We start from the raw sequence: 13,320 nt of genomic DNA, 5'->3' as shown, positions 1-13,320 counted from the left end.
TATTTATTTGTAGTGTTAGGCAATGATAGGAAGATGACCTCAAGTATTTAGTCATTATGTACAAAAGTAGGGCATGTCGACAGCATGATATAGCACATCATTACTGGTATCTTGCTTACAACAAATGCTGTGTTCATTTTGTACATGTTGAAAGTCCGACAGAAGTTATAAAGTCTTATTTTAGAACAATATTTTCAAAGAATCTCTGTCATACCTGTTAGTCTGCTATTGCATATCAAATTTGATCGACCAGGTGGCCATCTTTATTTAAGAAATAACGGGTAATGCATTATCCTTTACACAAAAATAATGTGTCGAGGCAGTAAAACGTAAATAATGGGTGAGGCGCAGCCGAACCCATTATTTAAACGCTTTTACTGCCGAGACACATTATTTATGCGTAAAGGATAATGCTGCACCCTTTATTTCTATTCTATTACCACAAAATAGTGCGATTTAAAGAGAAGATATCACATTTTTTGCCCAAATATCTCAAGTTGTTTACCTCAAGGTGGAGCGCCTACGCGTAGCCAAAGCGTAAGTGATAGCGAGTATTGCAGAACGCGCAACCAAGCGTAATGCTTTGCGTAGAATGTGTAACAACGCTAATATACAGCAGGCCCGCAGGGTAATAGAATTAATAATCATACTATTCATAGCTCACAATTTAAAATCAAGGTGTGTGGAGCATGACTTTTTGTACCGGTAAGAATACATGTAAGAATTTGAAACATTTCAAGGAAAATTATAGTTGGTTGTTATTCAAGCAATACCAATTTCCATTTTTCTTAATTTAAACTTCTTAGCACATTTTAACATACATAATCCATTCATAAAAAGTTGAATAATTAAGTCCTGTGTCAAAATCAAATGACTCGTCTTATTCAGTTGCATCTAAGTATGATATTTTATGTTAAAATATCAACAAAAATAATTTTATTTCGCATATCATCAGTATGTGCAGTGTGTAATAATGTTACTTTGGTGAAATGTTAGCATGTTTGAAGTGCCGATTTGGCAGATGGTGCTAATTAGCCAGTGTTGTACAATTAACCATGCATTGACACATTTTTTAAACCTTTGAAAATAAGGGAGCATGATGGCAAGAACCACCCGACTAATTTATGAGGCATTTGTAAACTTGTAAACTCAATTTCGATTTACGATAGATTTGGAATGTAATATTGAAAGTGTAAATTTTTTAAACATTTGGAGTGAAAGTTCGTGAAAGTTCAAGATTTGGATGGTTAACTTTGGGAATCAACATGCTGATGAAAATATATACTGAAAAGGTTGCGTTAATTTGTCAATAAATGGGATAATGTTCAATTAACATTTGATGACTAAGATGCAAAATTGCATGATGAAATTACAAAGTATAACATTTACCAATATACCATTTAAAACAACTGTTCACTTTATTATGATTGTAGTCAGTCTTTTTTGTTTTCAAAATGCTGTTAATATAACTCTGTGTTACCGGTACTTACAACATCATGATGATGCTCACATGCACGCACGTATTGTAAAGACCACATCTCAGGGGAAATAATGTGAACAATAAATGTCAAATGATTAATTATTAGCATGATGTCAGTTCAATCACAAATAACATCTTTTCATTTCTGAGATTATTTACTTTGCCCCTTCGTTCTCCTCTCACAAGTAATTTGCTCACATCCGTGTTACGCATACAATTTTATGAGTTGAGGAGATTGTCTGCGTGATAGATTGGTGAGGTCCAAAGTGGAGAGATAATTAATCTCTGCGTGTTTAAATGCAGCCTTTGTGCTTTTTGACGCATGCCTTCTTCGATTTAGTTTTGTCTTGGAATTTGCGCATCTTGCTAAAAGAGGATGGAATTACTTTAGTCATGTCTGGATTTGTAATGAAGAGGAATGACACTAAAAAGTGACATACACAATATTGTGACTTTTAAGAAAGGCTTGAAAACTTTTGAACAATAGTTTAGGTTTGGCAAGAGAGAGTGGTTATAAATTCTGGTTTACCCCTTGTACTTTGTGTGTGAGATTAGGGTTAGAGTAAGGGTTATATACATGTAATTAAGGTTGTGTGTGGGGTATTCCAGAATTATTCATGACTCGGGCCTCAAAATAATTTTTTTATTTTGGGTTCTACTTTTGAAACAAATTTCCCCTGTAATTTAACTTTCGGGGCTATTTTCAGTATTTTTAGGGCTGAATCCCCCCAATCCCCATTTATTTTGAACCAGAAGCTTACTACTTTCTATTGAAAATCACCTGTGTAATTTAATTTTTGAGGACTATTTTCAGCCTGGGCAAATTGCCCTTAGCCCCAACTATTTTGAACACAGATTCCAGTGTTAGATTAGAGTTAGACTTGGGGTTATGAGGGAATTTGCTTACCAAAATGACTCCTCAACATTGCAGTATACAATATTTACACAATAGGGACATGAGGTTTCAGCTCCTAAACATACCTCTCACTCATACAAATGATGAGTATATGAAGCTAATGGATTATTGTTGACCTAACATTTTGCTTGGAAAGGTACATTGGGTAGTTAACATTTTTATTAGTTATTGGATTCAAAAGCTTCATTTGTGGGAAAGAAAATTAGTTTTAACTCCTTGTGTAATTCTTGTTGTTATTTTTGTATGCAGGAGCATAATGACTGTAGTGTCTGTCTGAGTTTGGATTATTAAAGCATTATGTCTTCCTGTATAATGTGTTTAGATTAAGTAAGGATCTCATGGAAAGACATTGACCCATTACTCATCACAATTCACTGAATTTGCTTTGGACAAAATGTGTAATTTTTTCCTCATTTTACTCATGAATCAAACATTGACCAACTAGCAAAACACTTTGAATACCATGTATTCCCATTTTCCAATTACTCAGTTCAATAACTGATTAATTTATGTGAACTTCACAATTGATATGATGTTAGCTGAATCTTTTATTGTACTCATACACAAATGGCACAAGTTTTAACTCCTGAACTTACAAGAAAGAAAGTAAGAGAACTGAGGGTATGTGGATGTATATTATTAATGTGATTTTAACTCCTGCGTGTGTTTTTTGTTTGCTTACAGGCTCCAAAGAAGCCATGACGGCCCTTATCAATCCATCCTACGACAGCAACGCAGATTCCCCGACAGTAGACGCTGTTAATGCAAACACCACCGTGTCAGTGTCTGATATTGTAACCGATGTGCTAGGCAACCAACTCAAAACCATGAGTATGAAACTGGATGGTGAGTCCAACAATACCGATTCTAATTTGACTGTGGATAACCAACAAGACAATGAAGTTAAAAGGCGGAACTCAAGTGGCTCGAGTAGTGGCAGTAAAAGCCGCACAAAGTACGCTTCCACTGATTTATCTGCGATGGGAGTCGGGGATCCATTTGAAAGTTTTAGTGATGATAACTCGCAACCGGACAGTGGGGAAGGGAGACTAACTGTAGCGGATGATAACATTTTGCGAGAAAGGAACAAGAAAAAGGCGGCGGAAATGTTTGCCGATATTGATTTTATCGATGATGGTGATGATGACATTGAGGAATCAAGCGACGAGGAGGAAGAGGAAGATAATTCTAAAGATTGTGAACAGGAAAAGGACATTAAGAGAGTCAAAGGAGAAGATGTACATGTGATTGAATACGAAGAAGATGATGATGAGGATGATGACGATGAGGATGATGAAGACTCTGATGAAGATGATGTCAGTGGTACTGGATCCCCAAAGGATCCAGATGCTGACGTTGTGTCACCAGATGACGAAGTCATTGCAGCTAAACTTGGTGGCTTTCTCAGCTACTATGCCAACTTGGAGTCTCTTGCAAAGAGCAGAGTTGACGAACTTGATGATGATGAAGCATCGCTAAATGAAAGTGTAAGTGACTCTGACGTGAGCGAAAACCATGAAGGATTATACTGAACCACCGCAGCACACCGACTCCTTATGATTCTGGTCCTTCCACTATGGACGAGGAAAGTACTGATTGTGAATCCACTTATGATATGTTGTACAAAAGTTTTGGCCTCCGCACACAAGAGGAAGTGGTGTCCAAAGACCTTATATCACCTATGGGAGGTCAGCCTGACCATGGTTACGCAAGTGAAACATCCACAGATGATAAGACTTCCCCCATCAAGCGACCAGGACTTTTGGTCAATGAAAGCTCCAAACCATCACTCAGTACTTTGATTGAGGATTCCAAAGCTTCCTCGCCTGATTCACATTGTTCCAAATTGTCGCCTACTGTTGAGGGGGGCAGAGTCAGGAATTGAAGTGACCCCGGAACCTAAAAGCAATTTGGAACCTATATTGGACAAAAAGAATGCAATTTCCAAACCGACATCTCTTCCACCAGGTTGGAGGGAAGTGGCAGATACGCCAGGGACATACTATTGGCACGCACGTCTAGTGGTACGACACAGTGGAGCCCTCCGTCGCCATCTTCGGATGATTGCAGTAGTCCTCCTAAGAAACCTGCACGCATGGTAAGTAATTTATTAGTAACCTGCTACCACAAAATGAGCGTAAAGTCTCATGTTGGTAGTTTCGAGGCATCCTGGCTACTAAATTGATGTTCTTTGCTTGCTGCGCACCTTTATTAGCCAGTAGTTTGTCCTTTGTGAATGGGGGTACAATGGGGCATTCACTTAGGACATACTACTGGCTTATAAAGGTGCATATACATAGTGAACAAGTGTGTGTGAAACAAAGAACACCAACGCAGTAGTCAGGACATCTCAAAACTTCCAACTTGCGACTTTACTGAACACTCATTTCGTGGTAGCAGATCACATTTGTCTATCTGTATGTGTAATGTGTAATAGTGGGTTATATAAAGGGTATAAAGCGTTTTAATAACATTCAAAAATGTTTTGAAAACTTACTGCAAACATTCTAAAATAATTTTAGTGTTGACAAATATTTTGTACAAATGTTTGTAAAAAATATTTTGCAATAGCATTTTAAAACTGTTGTTGTAGTGTTTTTTCCTCCAAACATTTTAAAACATTTTCAAGACCTTGATTATATAACCTTCCATTTAATGTTATGAAAACACTGCCCCCGAAAAAAATGGGTCATTTGAATATTGATTTTTGTACAAGTTCCTTGGGTTAGATGTTATTATTCTTATATATAGATACTCAAATGTATGTGTAAGTGCTGGTAACAAACAAGACAGACAACAAATTGTCCATATTTTGATGACATAACTACTTTTTCAAGCTGTTACACTCCATTAGAAGGACAATTGTTTTGAAAGTGCATGTGTTGCACTCAAAAGGGTAAGTGTTAATTATCATGTTTTTGGTATATAATGCAGACATAATGTCTCATTTAGAATTCAATTGTTTTTGCAGAATAAGTCATGTTATCTTAAATTGTATTTTATTTGAATACTGTGATGAAGAAGGATTTTACGATTTCTGGGTACTACTTACTGCCAATTTCATTCTTCCATTTCATACTTATTCATGATGCCTAGAAATTAGCGAAAATCCGAGAACTCATTCTCGCAGAGATTCTCTTGTGTGAATCTACAGAGATTCTCATAGATATTTTTGAGCGTACACACTTAGTAAATGGGGGTGAATCTAAAGATTTGTGTAAAATGCTCTTGCCAGAATCAAAGTGGATTCTCACATCGTGAAATGAAATTCTACCAGGGTGTTGTACATATTATGTATGTAGCATCAGCCAAGTTTAATATTTTATTTTATTGCTACATATGTACCTGCATTTTTATGTGGCAGTTGAAAGCACTTTAAGGGCACCTGGTTCAAATTATTTAGGATATTTCCAAAAATTGTAAAACATTTGAATAAATTTACTGAAATTTGCTTTAAGAGATAAAAAGCGATGCATTGACACCTTTTGTTAAAAGCCATCCATTTGTTCAACAAGTAGCGTGACATTTTATTCTCATCATCTCCGAGTTGATCTGTCACGGTTGCTAGTCCCATTACTCACCTTATACATTTGCATTCCTCCATCTCTCCATGCCAAGCACCTCATCACTACGACCCCAAATGATCTCACTCCTAGAGGCATAGTCCAATATAACCGCCAGCTAACATTCATGGCTGAAAGTTGACCTTAAGGTGTGGAGTATTCATTTTTATGCCCAACACATTCAAAGGTCATTTCATGAATGTACAAATGAATTGAGGTTACAGAACTGTGGCAGGGGAGTTGAGTATGTTTGACATTGTAATGTTAGAGTGCTCCTGCTACTTCTCTTCCTACATCCGTGCAGGTTTTCTGAGATGTACGTACGAGCATGGGTGACTCACACCCTTGTGAGATGCTCGCTTAAAAAAGGGGGCAGGAGAAAGGTTCAACTTTAATGTATTCACCTGGGTATGGAATAAGGTTCTTGTAAAATCATGCTTGTAGGTGAAGTAATCATACTAAAAAAGAGGGATATTTTGTGATCAGTTTATTTCCTTATTTTTGTTTTTGTTGTGTTTGAAAGGGTCATGAAATTCTAATATTTGCACAGTGTATCAAATTATTTTCAAAAAGTACATTGAGCGATACAAAATGTATACATAGCAGCATGGAAAATGCTTTTCAAAGCAGGTATAGCAGGTTTTGTTTAGTGTCAGAAAAAGTGTGAATATTGAAATGCACTGTTAGAAATCTCCACACGCTATTGCACATGCAACCCATGTCATTCACATATATACACACACCCCCACCATAACACCCACACACCATGCATCCACACAGAATTATGAAGTTGAAAGTTAAGGTCTGCAGAGGCAAATTGCATACATTATGCTTACATGTTAGATGAAGATTCTTTCATTCCAGAAGGAAAATAGTACATTATACAAAATAAATTAATGCTAAATTTGAACTTCAAAAATCTTCTGTCATGTGTGCAATATTTTGGCCCAGTACGCATTTGAATTCTAGGCCAGATACAGTAGATGAGGTAGATCTCAATCAGGGTTACACCTGGCTGTTTGTATACAACCTTATCATGTTCTCTGTGCACGATGTGCGAGCAGTGTTCAACACTGAATGATCTACCCAGGTTAAATAAGATGTTAAAAAGGGGTAAAAACAAGTTGGATTATTTAGCACATTTTTATTACAAGAAGATATATACAAGTATTTTAAACCCCAAGTTATTGATTCAAAACATGTTTGCATTAAAAAGGGAAAATATAAAATCACAGAAGTAAAATCTTAAATCCCAAATTATTAAATCAAAGCATGTTCATTCAAAATTCATTCTTAAATTCACTAACATGAACAATTCCAGCCGCCAAAAAATGTGCCATGTTTTTTAAATGTAGAATCAGGTATTGAGTTGCTCGGGATTCTGCCGGCATTTTCCGGCCGTGCAAACTTCCTATAGTGGAGCGTGGAAAGAAGAAGAATACGCTAAGAAAAAAAATCACCTGAGGTCTCAGCTTGATAATTAATCCACAAGTTGACTACCAATATTCACCGCAAGTCCGTGAGCCATGTCGCTTCAATTACCCGACGATGGCAAGCTAGCTAGCGATGACTCATTCTCCTAGCCTCGCTTTCACGATAGCAGGAGTAGATCACACAGAATATTTTTACACCGGTGTTTAATTTTGAGCAGAGTAGAAATTGGAATGTTTCTAGATCTTTGTAAAGCATTTTGTAATATGTAAATGTGAATATTTCTAAATTTGAAAATACAGATTGTCAATTATTTCATGAAAATGTACTATTTTATTTTCTTTAATAATAATATCAAGTTAAGATATAAGAAAGATAAATTTGTTGTTGGGGATAAAATTTTCCATCCATACCTACAGCGCATCTTGAGTCATTCTATATTGAAATTCAAATATTCAATTCAGGAGAAGATTTTGCTTGAATCAATTTGTTTAGTTTTTCTAGTGTATGAGTGAAATTCTAAAGAAGATTAAAGAAATATCACCAATAGAGTGTGACAGGTATAATTAAAAACCAAACAACTGGAAGTAAAGATCTGAAAATGCACCAAAAAATGGTGTGGATTGAATTTCAAATGGCTGTAGTTGAGTGGCCTGTATGGTCGTTGTGTACTGGCAATTATGCATGTGCTCGGACTATCAATTAAGTGTCCAAATTTGATTAAGATTCAGTTTAATAAGCCACTAGGTCCATCTAGCATACATCATTCAGGTTGTGTTTACTCTGTCTTCTAATGAAATACCAATGCTAGGATCAGGAGCCAAGACATTCTCAGTTTGACCTGCAGACATTTGATGGCTGCCGTGAGTTAAACCTAAAGAATCGTTAGCTAATCAGGCAGGAGGGAGAGGGGAGAGTGATTCCTGAAAGAAAGCAGGGTCTATTTGCCGATCGCATGGTCATCTCAAACATGTGCTTTAATTAGTGTGTATGCTTTGCAAAAGCCTTCTGGGGCGTTGCTAAAAACAAAAATGCACATTTTGCACATGCGTTTGCAGGGAGAACCTCGTTTTGGTCGCTGATCTGTGCGAAGGGCGAATAAGGTTGTACACTGAAGGAGTCCAACAGAGAAAAATTATGAGGTTATTGTAATTATATTAAAATACATAACAAATCAGAGGCAAAAGGATTTTGTGCTGAAAATGTTATCATTTGAACCCAAGGCAGCAATTGCATTCACATTTTCGTCACACTCACAACGATTTTAACATAATTGACAGCGGGGTATACTCATTAATTGAATGGGCAAAGATAGTATGGAGATAGTTTTTCGCAATTAGGTAATCATTTCATAGGTAGCATCCTTCCTGAATTTCAGTATGCAATTGCAAGGTTGATATTTACTCAGAGAGGTGTTTCAACACAGCAGGGGTGGATGTGTATGTGCATCAATGGATAAGGAGATAATGAATGCGTTTTAAGTGGTATTCTAGCAGAGGTCCTAATATAATTCAGACATATTCAAATAATTTGTGATCCATTCCTACAAAACCTGCAACTTGTCAGCAGACCTTGTTTTTAGGCAACAACAAAAAAACTTTTTTAGGAGACTCTGATCGACCCAGATTTTGCGTTTTTTAGCTCTATGCAAGTAAAAACATTATTAAAAAAAGTATAATCATTGGGTATGACAATCATGCAAAAAGTAGGAATTCAATAAAAATTGATGGTGTTGTTGTGAGCAAATCACATATTATGGCTTATAAGATCAGAAGGAAATTTTTATTGGTTTTCATGATATGTATTATACCAGCTTTAAATTTGATTGTTCCTGATATGAATTGATTTGATAATTATTATTTAAATTTCTAATATTTTTCATATACCCACTTTCACAGCCGTGTCACCATAAGACGAGATAGCAATTGCTGTATAATATTTCACATAATGTATCAGGTTTTACCTAACATAACATAACTTAAACTCAGCAGGAACGTATATAGTGCTTTATATACTAGGGATTTGAACAACGCGCTTTACATAAATTCTTAAAAATACAACATACTTAATTATACATGTACAGTATAACTTACAATTACAAATACTAAAAAATGCATTGAATACGTTCCCTATTATACTGTTCCTGAATCTGAATTTAAACTGTGCAATATTGAACCAGTAGTTCTAAACAAATATCTGTAAAGATGCTCTCAGGTGCTGAATTATACATACCTGATCCATTTTGAGAGGTTTATGCCTGAAGGAATTGCTGCCCTTTATACATTTGACAATTTTTGCATTCTATATTGTACACATCTAAAAAATAAAACACCTGGCAGCTATTGCATATGGGGGCCTTCTTCACCATAAACCCCTTAATTCTCATTTAAACACTGATCAGTGTTCTTTGCAAACTAGTTTTGTATTTTATCCCTTGACAATGAAATCCTCTTTGTGTTCTTCTCACATCCTTTCCAACTAGTGAAAAATTTATACTGCTAAGACAGGTTTCTGTTTCAACTGAAACTCAGCAGTTGTAAATGTTTCTGTGCCAGGCATTTTCGATAAATATTTGAATGGGAAACGTGAAATATTTAAATAACTGATGGGGGGAAATAGGCAAGAAGGTTGAAATGGATGTGTCAAATTTGATGGTGTCAAATGTTTCCCTATATCGTGTGGTCTGTAGCACAGAAAAGTAGAAATGAGGCCAAATATTTATGGTTTCTAAATAGTTATTTGAATATCAAATTTGAAAAGGTCACTCAAATTGATGGCTTTCAAAATTAAGTTGTAATACAATGTAGCTTCACTGCTTCAGTGAAAGAGAAAAGTACTTTGGTGGCACCTTCGCCACTGTTACCACTGCTACCACTAACACCAACACCCATACAACCACCATCTTCTTATACTCGCAATCTCAACCAAAAGGAATATTATTGTGCAAACACAAAATGCAAAGGTATGGTACCTTATGTAACTATACAGATCCAATATTTCGTCTCAAATTGTGGCGACCCAGAGCTGGAGGCATGCAGGTGTTATGAAATTACGTGGTAACTTATTTGAGTAACGCCAGAAAGTGTCTGGCTTTACAGCTAAATCCAACAAATGCGGCGTAGTTGTTATAGTCTAGTAGTTATCTTAAGAAAGAAATCTCAGACTATCTTATAACTGTCTTCTGCTTGTCAAACTTGTACCTGGTAGATGTCAACGAGTCTTAATTTGAGAATATCTTGAAATGAGTGTTTCTAGTATTAAATTCATGTTGTTCAACATTTGTGTGCACCATAAAATTTATATGATATTCTGTTTGTAAACAGTTTTGTTTGTAAGACCTAGTTGTCAGTTTTGTATCCAATTTTGAAAGTAATCACACCCAAGGAGGCAATAATATTACTAATTTTGTTGCTATATCTCAAAACATTTATTGATATCCCCACAATATACCTCAAATGACTCTGGTAAAATGCCAGTAATAATGAAGCTGCTATGTCTGGATTTTGATGATAATGAGAGAGAAGACACAAACAAAATAAAACACATGTAGATAGCTATCAGCAGTAATGTCTTGGATGATAGAAAGAGATAGAAAAGGTCAAACCACTATTTATAAGATCTCATTTTTATCTGTCTACAACATATTGAAATATTTGTTAATATATGCTTGAAAGAGATTTGATGAGGGTGAAAGGTAGCAAAAAAATCATCCGAAGTTGATTAGCTTTCGAACATTTAAAATGGTCTTCTTCAGATCAAATGATGCTGAAATGTCATTAAACGTGGATTATAAAGTGTCCATGTTTGTGTTTAAGTTGCCGTGAAGTTGAGATGTGTGTTGAATTTGTGTAAGGAAGAAGATATATGTATATACCGTAACCACCCGGGTATAAGCCCACCTTCGGCTATAAGCCCACCCCCTATTTTTCAAAACATTCTGGGAACAAGGGTGCACTCAGGTATAAGCCCAGTACTAAATTTTGGCCAAGTTCTTAAATCAAATCAATGTTTTGCTCTCATATTTAAGAACAAATATAAAAAACATCAGTTGATAATTAACATTCCACACGTATAATTTTAAAAATTGACATAGAAAATTACTGGTACATTGGGTATATACAAATAAGGGTGATTGTTCTTATTTTTAAATTCAAGCACTAGCCCTTCCCCGGTTATAAGCCCACCCCCATTTTTGAAGTGAAATCTGCCATCTAGGGGGGTGGGCTTATACCTGAGTGATTACGGTATATATTCAAAAGATGAAATGTAAATTGTAAGCATATGTACATGTATATCAGTACATGAAATCTATTCTTATGAATACTGTGGGTGTGATAATTGACTTTCTGTTTTAGAATTGTTAATGTGTAAGCATCTGTTTTGACATTTATTTTATAATGATGGACAAAAGTGATAGAATTGGACACAAGAGTTGCTAAAACATCATACCTGTTGGTAGAAAGAAGTGAAATTTCTGCAAAACATCATATTGGACTGCCTTCATTTTAAAGGTCTTAATTTTTGCAGTAAACCTTAAAATTAATCATATTTCACTGATGAAGATTTCAGGTTGTATTCTGGACATGTTATCCCATGCTAAATTTCTCAATTCAAAGCTTATGACAAATCGGAGTTTTCACAAAGATGCAATTTATGCAAGCAGTATCATATTCAATATTACTCAGACTTAAATTTATATATGCCAACTCCTTGAACTAACGTAAATTTTCAATCTGAGATGACATGACGGCCACAATCAGTGCAATCATATTCATATTATGCCGGACAAGGATCGCTATTACAATAACCGCAAATGAAACTTTGGATCGAGTAGCTGTTTTGAAAGAAAACTGTGACTCACATATCTCCCAGATAGGACTTAGAAACCATCTCAAAAAGTATCATTGTTACAAATATCAGTTTTAATCAAAAAAGACAATGGAGGAAATTTGACATGCAAAACGTGTTTCTTTTAGGGTTAATGGTGCTGGGGCGGTGAGGTAAGCTTTACAGACAAAAGTCATATTTTGCTGGACAGGTGGAACAATTGAATACATTTATTGGAAGAATGGCACATTTTGTATCGCATCCCTGCTTGTTCTGTGTTAGTAATATACCGTTCATACTAAGCACGGCTCAAACTCGCCCACGGCTGTTTTTGGGGCCCAAAATCAATACAGTACTGTAGCGTTAGTAGTGCTGGTTTATATGACTGAACCCCATGGCTGGATCTCTCTCTCCTTAGCTCGCTGCATGCTTAGTTACACGGAAGTAAAACGATTTGTGGGCATAAATACTAGGGATAAGATGGTGAATTTAATCGTGGAGATGAAGAAAACAATGAGTCATGTTAAAGTAAACCCAACGTGATGGTCTGATGTGATGCGGTGTATTTGTTCAAAGCAAGTTTCATATGATATTTTCTTCCCTCACAGACACAAAATTTTTCATTAAAATGCTGCCACAGATAAACTGGTTCATCAACCTGTTTTTTCATTTAGAATTTAGATCATGCGCTTTTATTTACTTGAGAGGATGGAATTATATTTATAAAAAATAATAGATGTAAATAAAATAGAGATATGACTTTATATTATAAAGTAAATGAATGAATGAATGAATAAGTAAACAATAATAAGTACAATAAATAAAAAATGGAATTTTTTATTTACTATGATCCCCAAAATACTGAATTTGATACTTGATTATACTTCCTGTATATTATCTATGACGAAAGTGGATGATAGTTTGATATTTTTGCTGATTTTTTTTTCCAAAGAAAGAAGTGTGATAATAATAATATACAAAGGCATTGTGTATGTGGTTGTTCTCACATTTGACAAACAAACAAAGTCATGTGCACACGTGCGTGCAGGGGTGCACATGTGCGTGCATAATGTTGACATATGTGCAGGCACATACATAATTTG

At 35.5% G+C, this 13,320-nt stretch overlaps 1 protein-coding gene across 1 annotated transcript in view; it reads left to right on the top strand.

Moving 5' to 3' along the window:
• Positions 1 to 13,320, top strand: part of LOC140160203 (uncharacterized) — a 115,466-nt gene that overhangs the window by 17,024 nt on the left and 85,122 nt on the right. Inside the window, 4 exon segments of the mRNA XM_072183481.1 lie at positions 3,081 to 3,925; positions 3,928 to 4,263; positions 4,265 to 4,408; positions 4,411 to 4,494. Of these exon segments, the coding sequence (XP_072039582.1) occupies positions 3,081 to 3,925; positions 3,928 to 4,263; positions 4,265 to 4,408; positions 4,411 to 4,494 (1,409 nt within the window).

Source organism: Amphiura filiformis, chromosome 9 (assembly GCF_039555335.1).
Source record: "Amphiura filiformis chromosome 9, Afil_fr2py, whole genome shotgun sequence".
Classification (NCBI taxonomy): Eukaryota; Metazoa; Echinodermata; class Ophiuroidea; order Amphilepidida; family Amphiuridae; genus Amphiura; species Amphiura filiformis.
This window is presented reverse-complemented; position numbering and strand designations above follow the sequence as displayed.